An 11,815-nucleotide genomic window follows, 5' to 3' on the forward strand; every position below is an offset into this window, starting at 1 on the left:
TTTTAAAAGCAACAACAACTAACACTTAATAAAATAATCAAGTTAAATGTCGATTTAGTTTATTCAATTACAAAAAAACGTACAACACAAACAGAATCATATCTGCTAAAGTCACGTAAGTAGGTAATGAAAACTGTGCCATATTAAATGCAACAGACATGGAGTCTACGATAATTGATATTGGAAAAGACGCGATTACGTTTGCAAGAAGCATGAAGTAACTCTTTTGGACTTGTCAGAGATAAATCGATCCTTGTACAGGACCAGTTCTACCTGTCTACAGGGCTGTAGCAGTATGCAATATTTTAAAAGAAATATAAATAAAATAATATGATTCGCCATTAAATCATACAATCCCAATAAGCGGACACAATTCTCATAAACAAACTTAATAAATAAATAAATATATTTTTTTTTATATCATGAGGTGGGAAACCTGACATCGCTGAAATAGCGAAGTGACCGTTACCTATAGAAATACGCAATTGTATATGCAAAAATATTTTTTAATAGAAATATAAGAAAAGACGAGACAGAAAATACGAAAATCAAATCTTTAAGAAACAATATAGAATTTTCCTGATATGTCGCAAAGGATTAAAAGGTTACAATAATGACTTGATTAAAAAATAGGATAATCCAAAGGTAAACTTTGCAGACAACATTGCAATATCAAACTTAACTTACCCTAAGATTAAAAAGAACGTAAATGGTTGTAAAATTATTTTAAGGATCATAGACATTCATAAGACCTGATTTAAAATATTAAATCTAATATAATATATGTATATCAACCCTGATCCCGGGCGAGCTCGTGAATGATCTTTGTGACCGTGGCCCACATTACGTTCGGAAATTCGATGACATCGATTCCATTGAACAATCGATTCAACATTATTAATCATTAACATACTTATAAACGTTTCTATGTTATATAATTCTGTGAAAATCAATGAATTATTCAACAAGTTAACTTTAATGTTTATTTCCGAAAAAACAAATAGAAGAAAAATTATCTTAATCTTAACATCTCGAACTGAAAAAAGTAACATAAGAATTCTATAAAGCCACTATAAAAAATCGTAGAAATAATGGCTAACATAACATAACATCAAATATCTTTCTCTGCTTTATTTTAAGAATAACAATTTATTTTGTACTAAATATATGTTGTTATTTTTTATTACAAAGACAAGAAAATTTGATATTTCACCAATTCGTTTTATTCTTTTGTTTACAAGAATGCTTAGTAACAAATTGATTTCAATTAAATTAAAACTAAAATTTTAATTTAAACAAATTAAATTAATAATAAACATAAATTAATTTAATAAAATATTCAAATATTTTTGGTACAGTCATAAACAGTCAAAGGTTACGATACAAGACATCTTAATCACCAATAAAATATATTTCAAACAAAATGTCTGTTAAAAATAGTCATTAGCTTTATTCGAAATATCAAATTCGAAGCAACTAACCTTGAAACATCTACCAATTGTACATAACAGAGAATCAAACCACTATTATGTAAATTATATTCGACCTGTCATGAACTCAATCTTAATATAAAAGACTTCCTTACTATATTTAATAATTTATTACCTATTAGTTTACCGATTGGTGTAGATTAGTATAGAATAGGTCGATGTTTGGATATTAAGTCGAGGATAAATATTTATTATATTATGTTTACGATTGTACTTATCCACAAAGAAGAAGATAGGCGAAAGGAATTACTCTTTTAATAAAATTTATCCAGAAAAAAAATGTATGAAAATACGAAACAGTTGATATAAATTTAATTTTAGGTGTGTATTAATCGCAAATACTAGTTAAATAGTAAGACATTTTAGATTATGTTATATGTTAGATTGTCGTATTTGGAAATACTCGTCTCGAACTTAGAGTCTTCGATGTCGAAATATTACGCGGAAATATTTCAACGCAAAGGTCCACGGATGACCTCACGAAGTGAAGACGAACACTACCTCACAATTAGACAATACGTGACCCGCCATTACGTTTTATCAATGTTTAACATCTTCGATTTTTCACCTTTCACGCTTGTTATTAAATCGATTTTTTGTGTATAATCGATAAGGGTAACGATAATTAATATCGATTTCAGAAGCTGTTATTTTAAATAGTGATTGTTATTACACGCAATAAATTTATATTTATTATATAATTAATATTCTTATACTACTTCTACACTTTATATTAAAGTAACAAAATTCTGAGTATATTACTTTATGCAACTTGTTTTGTGTACAAATTAAAGTTCACTACATTATCTTGTAATAAAAAAACATACTTGAAAGTTAAGGACTAAGAACTCAATTTTAAATTCTTATACGAATTTTAAGAATTCATAATAACTTAATTACATCAAAATGTTTTTATGCAGTTTAATTGTTGATAAACGAAATGTGACCACTCTTAATTTCGAAATAGTAAGTGTACTTAAACTTCGCTGCAACGCAAACACAAAAAGGTCACAATTTGTGACAATTTTCATTTCACAATCGGTCACTTCACTTGTGTCAAAATTTGAATGACACTTGACACTAATATGCCGCATACAGTTGCGTTCCATCTAAATAGACAATTTATCACCTATGGGTAAAGATGTTCAAATATTTTACTTATAGAGAGGACATTGACAACTCTTTTTTAATATTTATTTTATCACTAACAACAGTACAGGAATAAAGAAATAAAGAGAAACCCGCACCCAAGGTCGTCAGGGTCAGCCCAAACATGTTAGGGGAACGAGAGGGCGGCATAGATCCGCCCAAAAAAAGACACAACACTACAGAATAAAAAGTCATCACTCGGCCATTTTCTTTTGGGTATAGCTAGCTATCTTCGGTATAGCTTAAATGTTACAAACCAAACAAAATCTAAACAAAATTTATTTTTATCGAATATATTACTAACCATGGATTTCAGATACCAAAATCTCTATAAAATATGCCATCCCTATCATACATACTTGCCAAAACAAAGATATGAATATGCTTTTAACGGGAATTTTTGGCTTCAGAAACACACGATCAGTCTTACAATGACTACACAATATTTGCGATAACTATAAAATCTTTATTATCATAGGATAATATTTTATATGATTTATAATACCAATCAACGTAAATATTAACTTAAATGTCAAAAATAATAGCTCTATTAATTTTGAAACTGACCTGTTAACCGAAAATCTTAACGATCATTTAGTAACTTTGAAAATGTTATGTAAAGCCGATGTACGATTGAATTCTTATAACAACAAATTTACGATTTAAAATGTAAACGTTACTACCTGTTAACGTTAACGTTACTACCTGTAACTTAATTAGTAGCCTATGTGTTTTTCAATACTATGATCTACATATATGCCAAATTTCATCAACATCCTTTAAACCATTCTAGAAATATCTTCTAACATCCATCCATCCATCTAAACATTCGCATTTATTAAACTAAATTAAAAACTAACGTAGTGTTTTGTTTTATTTCCAGGGCCCCATGAAGCGGCTGTCATGCACATAGCGACATTGATTGCATTCGTGCAGGTATGTATCACAAAATTAATACGATCACATGTCATCTGTATCAAAACAACTAACCTCTAAGAATACATTTTACAAAAAAAACCCCAGTACCGGAGGCCTAATTTTAGAAATCTTTCCCTTCCCACCTTTTTCTTATAAGTAAAGGATGGGAAGTGGAAATCGATGTTTCGGATGAGGGGATGCATGAGAAGGGAAATTCTGTGCATCTTCTCCTACGTTGATTAATGGTAGGCAAAGCATATAAATATAGAAAAAACTTTAGATAGGTGAAAGTTGATAAAATATATGGTATATAAGTTAAACATCTCACTTATTTTATGTTGTTTTGAATATAATTTAAGAAACTAATAAACCCTTTCGTGAGATTTTATGTATTGTAATAATTTTATTTTATACTAAAAAAAATGATTTTATTAGAATTTCATTGTATTTCCAACGCAATCTGTTGAAAAATAAATTATATAAATTTCGTGAGATTAATTGAATAATAATTAAGTTAATTAGTAGTGACAAAAAGTAATATCATTGAGCGTCAGACCACACATTAAGACATGTAAGCAAGAAATATTATTACATTGAGGCTCTATTACAAAACTATGGCATAACAATATTGTGAAACACCATCGCTCGAATCAAGCAAATAACGCCGTCTAAAAAAGATAAATCTTAGAAATTGTGTATATTATCTGATTTGTGTTATGACTTCAAATCATTTGTCTTTTTATCTAAGCTTACAAGTTTAGAAACTCTTGCGTTATTTTTTATTTCATAAATCGAGAATTTAAGTAGAACATTGAACTGGTGATAATGTTCAACAAACGCTAGTTAAAAATCTTTTACAAGAACTGTAAATTAAAATATCCTTAACCCAAAATGTTACACTTTAGTATGCAGTATAAAAAGAGGCTAAGCGCGTGCTTTGTATTTACTAATATTATAAATACGAATGTTTAGATAGATGGATGTTTGTTTGAAGGTATCTTCGAAACGGTTTCACGAATCTCGATTAAATTTGGCATAGTTGTAGAACATATGTATGTAGTCTGAAAGAACACATAGACTACTTATTCAGTTTCTTTTTTATTCCGCGCGGACGGAGTAGCGGACAACACCTAATATCGAATAAATCCTAATTTACTAAGAGTAGAAATTACAACTATACAAGTAGTAATCCATACCTTAGCATAGGTATTAAAATTGGCAGGCGCAATAGACAACCGGTAGAACAATATTGGCATAAATTTTTCACAAGACTCAACGGTTTGTAATAACGCTAAAAATTGCGTGTGAATGGATATATTCGCATTGTGTACGCGCGAACAATGTTCAGATATATAGATAGCAGGCGGATAAGGCAATAAATCTTATAAGTAAGTCAGTAAAGGCGCGGTTCACAACAAGAGGTTTACACAAGTTGTAGAAATTGTGAATTTCATCTTACTAATTATAAATGCTAAAGTTTAAATGGATGTTTGTTTGAAGGTATCTCTAGAACACCTTCACGGATTTTGATAAAATATGGCACACGTATAGAACACAGTCTGAAAGAACATATTGGCTACTTATTGTTTTTTTTAAATTCCGCGCGGAAGTAGTCGCGGGCAACAGCTATTATAGTTTTTACATAAATATAAAAGTTGCAAATATTTAATTAACTAAGACAATCTTTTTGCTTAGCAAAATTGGTAATAAGAGTAATGTCTTGTACCTTCAGTGAAAACTTATTACCGCATTCACATTATGGTGACAGCAAAGAGAGGCTCTTAGTATAAATTTAGTCAGAAAAGTGTTACTTAAACAACTTTTTGAGTATCCATTAACCGGCACTAAATATGGCAGTCAATCAAAATAATCGTCATCTACACAATTTATATTAAAATGCATAAACTCTCTGACGATAAAGTACACCGAAAACTCATAGTAATTTTGACAAGAGAAGATGACGATAAAAAGGCGCGTGTCGCAAATATTCGTACTAAGCCCACAGATCCTGTACCGAATCATAGCTAACAAATGTTAAGAAATCGTAATCTATTGTTTACTTATCATGTGTGTTTTGAACACTATTGTGAACACTACGCGTAACACGCCATAACTATTCATCATAAAACAAATTAATCACCAACATTAATTACCTCCTTACAAATTGCGTAATGTCAAAACGATTAAGTCATACATAAAACGTAATCAGGTAATCTTTTGAGAATCGCGCGAAAAGGTTTACCTTCTCGTTAATCATTGAGAGTTTTTGTAAGTTATTTCTCAAGCGAGTTTTTTGTTTATATCTTGTTTAAATGTAACTTTATCACACATTAAAATATTTTTAATTACATTTAATTTTAAAACTATAGTTAGCTATAAAATTAGTATACTTTGACATAGTAAATGTAGCCAGTAAAACATATATTGATAAACTAGCTGTCGCCCGCAACTCCAATCGTGTTGAATTAAGAAACTTAACAAAAAGCCTATCTGTTCTTCCAAACTATGTACGCCAAATTTCATTGCTAGCCGTTCGGCCGTTCTGGAGATACCTTCAAACAAACATCCATCCAGCCATCCATAAACATTAGCATTTATAATATTAGAGAATTAAAGAAAGCACGTAATAATTAATTACATTTCCTCGCTGTAGCTGTCGCTTGCTACAGCTGTTTCAGATGGCATCCAGACTTTGACCGCTGCGGAACTGAACTTGGAATTATCAGGTGACAATTCCTTGTCGCCATTCTACGAGAGCGGCGATGATACCGCCGTACACTTCATGCGGGGTTCAAGGGCGGCAGATTCACCTCTGTCACCCGACATCGACGTGCAATGTACTGATGATTACATACAAGTAACTGTCGAATTCGCTGACGTATTCGATGGTGTAATATACAGTAAGGGATACTTGAATGATCCTAGATGCAAGTAAGTGAACAAATTTCGTTAATACTTAGTTTTTGTTATAAAAGTAGATGATAAACTGATGTTATGCAAATCGGATATTTAAACATCCTGTACATAATTTATTAATAGTGCAGTGCATTGATAACTAAAATTATAGAGATAAAAGGAATGGTTAGATAAAAGAATAAAAAGAGATCACAAAAGTTACACCTGCAGCCTCTTTAGCGATTGACATGATATTGACATCTTTCGAAAATTTAACCACTCTGTGTATTTTAGATACGTATCATTGGGTGGAAGCGAGTCGCGCTATGAGTTCAGAGTACCCCTGGACGGCTGCGGCTCTCGTCCTCTCTGTAATGCTTGCGGCACTATCGATAATGTGCTTGTCTTCCAAGCCGATGACTTCGTTCAAGGACCTACCGACTTTGCTAGAAAGGTACTAAAGAAATAGTTCTTATAAACTCTAACAGTGGTAGCCCGCAATAAAATATTTTTCACTAATGGGCTGACTCGACTGGACCACAACGAAGACAGATGTGAAGCGGAAGTAATTCCGCTTTTTGTCTGATGAGTGTGCGTGTCGGAAGCCTAATCCGAGTTATCCTTTTCTAACGAGGAATGAGAATGGAAGCTGAATTTGACATAGGGCAGGCATAGAAAGGAAAAGGAAATTCATATTTATGGTGAACATAACCACGTTGTCATCCATAAAACGCGTGTTTAACTAAACAGCGTCTAACTATATTTTAAGGGTAGTACAGTCTTTGTTTAGCTTCATATTTACTTTTGACACTTTGAGGTATTTAAGGCTCCGAGCCTCTCGGTGGGGACGTATAGTGAACTGATGATGATGATGAGGTATTTAATGTCTATGTGAAATTATGTCAGATCAAATAAATATGCATCAGAATTTGCAATTCCTCGGTCTCTAGCTAATTATTGTATTTATTTTCAACGTCTTCCGGCTATGCACCTCACATCTCATGCAGTTAACTATGCACTGTAAACTATCAATTTGTATACTACTTCATTTTATCTTTACTCAAGATATCGTGTGCAAGAACAACTTTCGAAGTATCAGCTGAAGGGGCAAGGGAGGAACAAGGTCATGTGCTGAAATTAAAGCCCTTCATGGTGGATATGTTGGAAGTTGTTGCTGTGGAGGGCCTCGGGAGTGGCGTCGAATGCTGGATGGACATTCAGAAGGGAGTCTTTCCTAATGTAAGTTGTCCCATTTAAAATACAAGTAACGGAAATAGACTAGGAGTATGAATTAAAATTTTTCTTTCATATTTCAGACTACTCCTTTTGAAAGTTCAATAAAAATCGGCGAATACCTTACTATTTTGGTATACTTGAAAGATCAAAGAAATCAGTTTAACCTAAAAATTCATGATTGCTGGGCTTACGATAATGATAATTACGACAGCCCCAAGACGAATAAGATACAGCTGACTGACAAACAGGGATGCCCTAAGTAAGTATTAATATTATTATTCAATAAATTATTGTCGTCAGTGGCTCAAGGGTTATGCACTTAACTTGTAATCTGAAGGTCTCGGTTTCAATTCCCGCCATGTACCAAATTGTTTTTCGATTGTCGATTCATATGCACATTTATCTTACGTTCTTACGGTGAAGGAAAACATCGTGATGCAACCTACACATATCTGCGAAGAAATTCAAAGATATGTGCGAAGTCAACCAACCCGCACTGGGCCAGCGTGGTTGACTATGGCTTAGTCACCCCTATTAGGGTAGGCTTCGAGCTCCTCAGTGGTGATAATGAGCTGATGTTGATTAAATTATTTAACGTCTTATTACCCTGACTACAGTCCTTGACGTGGTTTAGTATATACAGGTGTGTACATAATTGTTCGTAACAAATAAATGAATTATTAAAATCTTTTAGGAAAAAGAAGCTTATTGATCAATGGCAAAAATCCAGAAACACAGGCAAGAGTGGAGCCACATTGATCGCATACAGTAAAGTGAGCGCTTTCAGATTCCCGGAAACGGATCAAGTGTATTTAACATGTAATGTAGAGGTGCGTGTTATTTATTTTTTTAGACCGTATTCGGAATCTTTATGGTTTACTCAATATGAAATTGCTAATGATATTTGTATATAAAAGACTTAGAAAACTCCCAATTATTATGTAGGTTATATTATACATATTTAAAATGTGTAGTTTGTTTGAACACATTTTATTCAATATTAATGACGTAACAATACTAATTCTAATCAATCTAAGTATGTATACGTTAAAGACTCATGAGCTTGTTCTCTTAATAAAAAAAAATATTAAAAAATATATGCTAATAAAATTTAGATTCGCGTAATACTTCGGATGTTATACCATAGGATGTGTCTAAAAACTTTCAATCACAAATTAAAAAAAAAACAGATAGTGCTTATATTATATACAAAAAAATTATGCTATGTATGAGTATTAAGAAATCCATCTTTACTTTTTCCAGCTCTGTACGAATAACTGCGACTCAAGTTGTGATGGCGTCATAAAAGAAATTTCAACAACATTACGACCTCAAAAGCAATGTTATCCGGGATCAACAGATCCTCAGTGTCCGACAGTTAGACCACAAATAAAATGCTACCCTGGTAGCACTGACCCCCGTTGTCCTAAACCAACAACTCCCGCACCTCCAAATTGTTACCCAGGAAGTACAGACTCGCGTTGTCCTAAACCAACAACTCCCGCACCTCCAAACTGTTACCCGGGAAGTACAGACCGCCGTTGTCCTAAACCAACAACTCCCGCACCTCCAAATTGTTACCCAGGAAGCACAGACCCGCGTTGTCCTAAACCAACAACTCCCGCACCTCCAAACTGTTACCCAGGAAGCACAGACCCCCGTTGTCCGAAACCAACAACTACCGCACCTCCAAACTGTTACCCAGGAAGTACAGACCCGCGTTGTCCTAAACCAACAACACCCGCACCTCCAAACTGTTACCCAGGAAGTACAGACCCCCGTTGTCCTAAACCAACAACTCCCGCTCCTCCAAACTGTTACCCAGGAAGTACTGACCCCCGTTGTCCTAAACCAACAACACCAGCACCTCCAAACTGTTATCCAGGAAGCACTGACCCCCGTTGTCCTAAACCAACAACTCCCGCACCTCCAAACTGTTATCCAGGAAGCACTGACCCCCGTTGTCCTAAACCAACAACTCCCGCACCTCCAAACTGTTACCCAGGAAGTACAGACCCGCGTTGCCCTAAACCAACAACTCCGGCACCTCCAAACTGTTACCCTGGAAATACAGACCCCCGTTGTCCTAAACCAACAACTCCCGCACCTCCAAACTGTTACCCCGGAAGCACAGACCCCCGTTGTCCTAAACCAACAACACCCGCACCTCCAAATTGTTATCCAGGAAGTAGAGATCCAAGATGTCCCCAGACGACTTCCTCAAAGCCAGTGTGTTACCCAGGGTCTCCCGATCCAAACTGTCCTCAACCGTCACGACCTACGACATTAAATCCACCTACTTATTTGCCTCCTACAACGCCAGAACTCAAATGCTACGTCGGGTCTACAGACTCACGTTGTCCAAAACCAACAACAACCGCACCTCCAAACTGTTACCCCGGAAGCACAGACCCGCGTTGTCCCAAACCAACAACTCCCGCTCCTCCGAATTGTTATCCAGGAAGCACAGATCCGCGTTGTCCCAAACCAACAACTCCCACACGTCCTAATTGTTATCCCGGAAGCACAGACTCCCGTTGCCCCAAGCCAACTACCCCTGCTCCTCCAAAATGCTTCCCAGGAAGCACAGACCCGCGTTGTCCCAAGCCGACAACGCCCGCTCCTCCAAACTGTTATCCAGGGAGCACTGACCCCCGTTGTCCTAAACCAACAACACCAGCACCTCCAAACTGTTACCCAGGAAGTACAGACCCGCGTTGCCCCAAGCCAACTACACCTGCTCCTCCAAAATGCTACCCAGGAAGTATAGACCCCCGTTGTCCTAAACCAACAACTCCCGCACCTCCAAACTGTTACCCAGGAAGTACTGACTCACGTTGTCCCAAACCGACCCCTACTGCGCGTCCTAACTGTTACCCAGGAAGCACAGACCCCCTTTGTCCAAAACCAACAACACCAGCACCTCCAAACTGTTATCCAGGAAGTACTGACCCCCGTTGTCCTAAACCAACAACTCCCGCACCTCCAAACTGTTACCCAGGAAGTACTGACCCGCGTTGTCCCAAACCGACCCCTCCTGCGCGCCCTAATTGCTACCCAGGAAGCACAGACCCGCGCTGTCCTAAACCAACAACTCCCGCACCTCCAAACTGTTACCCAGGAAGTAGAGATCCAAGATGTCCCCAGACGACGTCCCCAAAACCAGTGTGTTACCCAGGGTCTCCCGATCCAAACTGTCCACAACCCTCACGACCTACCACAGTAAATCCTCCTACTTATTTGCCTCCTACAACGCCAGAACTAAAATGCTATGCTGGGTCTACAGACTCACGTTGTCCCAAACCAACTACTTCTGCCCCTCCTAGTTGTTATCCCGGAAGCACAGACCCCCGTTGTCCTAAACCAACTACACCCGCACCTCCAAACTGTTTCCCAGGAAGCACAGACCCCCGTTGTCCTAAACCAACAACACCCGCACCTCCGAACTGTTTCCCAGGAAGCACTGACCCGCGTTGTCCCAAACCGACCCCTCCTGCGCGCCCTAACTGCTACCCAGGTAGCACAGACCCGCGCTGTCCTAAACCAACAACTCTCGCACCTCCAAACTGTTATCCAGGAAGCACTGACCCCCGTTGTACTAAACTAACAACTCCCGCACCTCCAAACTGTTACCCAGGAAGTACAGACCCGCGTTGCCCTAAACCAACAACTCCGGCACCTCCAAACTGTTACCCAGGAAGTACTGACTCACGTTGTCCCAAACCGACCCCTACTGCGCGTCCTAACTGTTACCCAGGAAGCACAGACCCCCGTTGTCCTAAACCAACAACACCCGCACCTCCGAACTGTTTCCCAGGAAGCACTGACCCGCGTTGTCCCAAACCGACCCCTCCTACGCGTCCTAACTGTTACCCAGGAAGCACAGACCCCCGTTGTCCAAAACCAACAACACCAGCACCTCCAAACTGTTTCCCAGGAAGCACTGACCCGCGTTGTCCCAAACCGACCCCTCCTGCGCGCCCTAACTGCTACCCAGGTAGCACAGACCCGCGCTGTCCTAAACCAACAACTCTCGCACCTCCAAACTGTTATCCAGGAAGCACTGACCCCCGTTGTCCTAAACTAACAACTCCCGCACCTCAAAACTGTTACCCAGGAAGTACAGA

The 11,815-nt window shown here is 37.2% G+C and overlaps 1 protein-coding gene across 4 annotated transcripts in view; it reads left to right on the forward strand.

Annotated features, from left to right (window-relative positions):
- zye (zona pellucida domain-containing protein zye) overlaps positions 1-11,815 on the forward strand; it is a 37,370-nt gene that overhangs the window by 21,962 nt on the left and 3,593 nt on the right. The window contains exons 2-9 of one of the 4 annotated variants that reach the window (XM_013316066.1): positions 3,523-3,575; positions 6,211-6,488; positions 6,747-6,906; positions 7,518-7,691; positions 7,769-7,947; positions 8,383-8,518; positions 8,952-10,809; positions 11,326-11,805. In XM_013316066.1, the coding sequence (XP_013171520.1) occupies positions 3,543-3,575; positions 6,211-6,488; positions 6,747-6,906; positions 7,518-7,691; positions 7,769-7,947; positions 8,383-8,518; positions 8,952-10,809; positions 11,326-11,805 (3,298 nt within the window). In that variant the 5' untranslated portion in view covers positions 3,523-3,542. Of the gene's footprint in view, positions 1-3,522; positions 3,576-6,210; positions 6,489-6,746; positions 6,907-7,517; positions 7,692-7,768; positions 7,948-8,382; positions 8,519-8,951; positions 10,810-11,085; positions 11,806-11,815 lie in introns of all 4 variants that reach the window. The other 3 variants (XM_013316064.1, XM_013316065.1, XM_013316067.1) reach the window with 3 other exon arrangements.

Source organism: Papilio xuthus, unplaced genomic scaffold (genome assembly GCF_000836235.2).
Source record: "Papilio xuthus unplaced genomic scaffold, Pxut_1.1 DF826949.1, whole genome shotgun sequence".
Taxonomy (NCBI): Eukaryota; Metazoa; Arthropoda; class Insecta; order Lepidoptera; family Papilionidae; genus Papilio; species Papilio xuthus.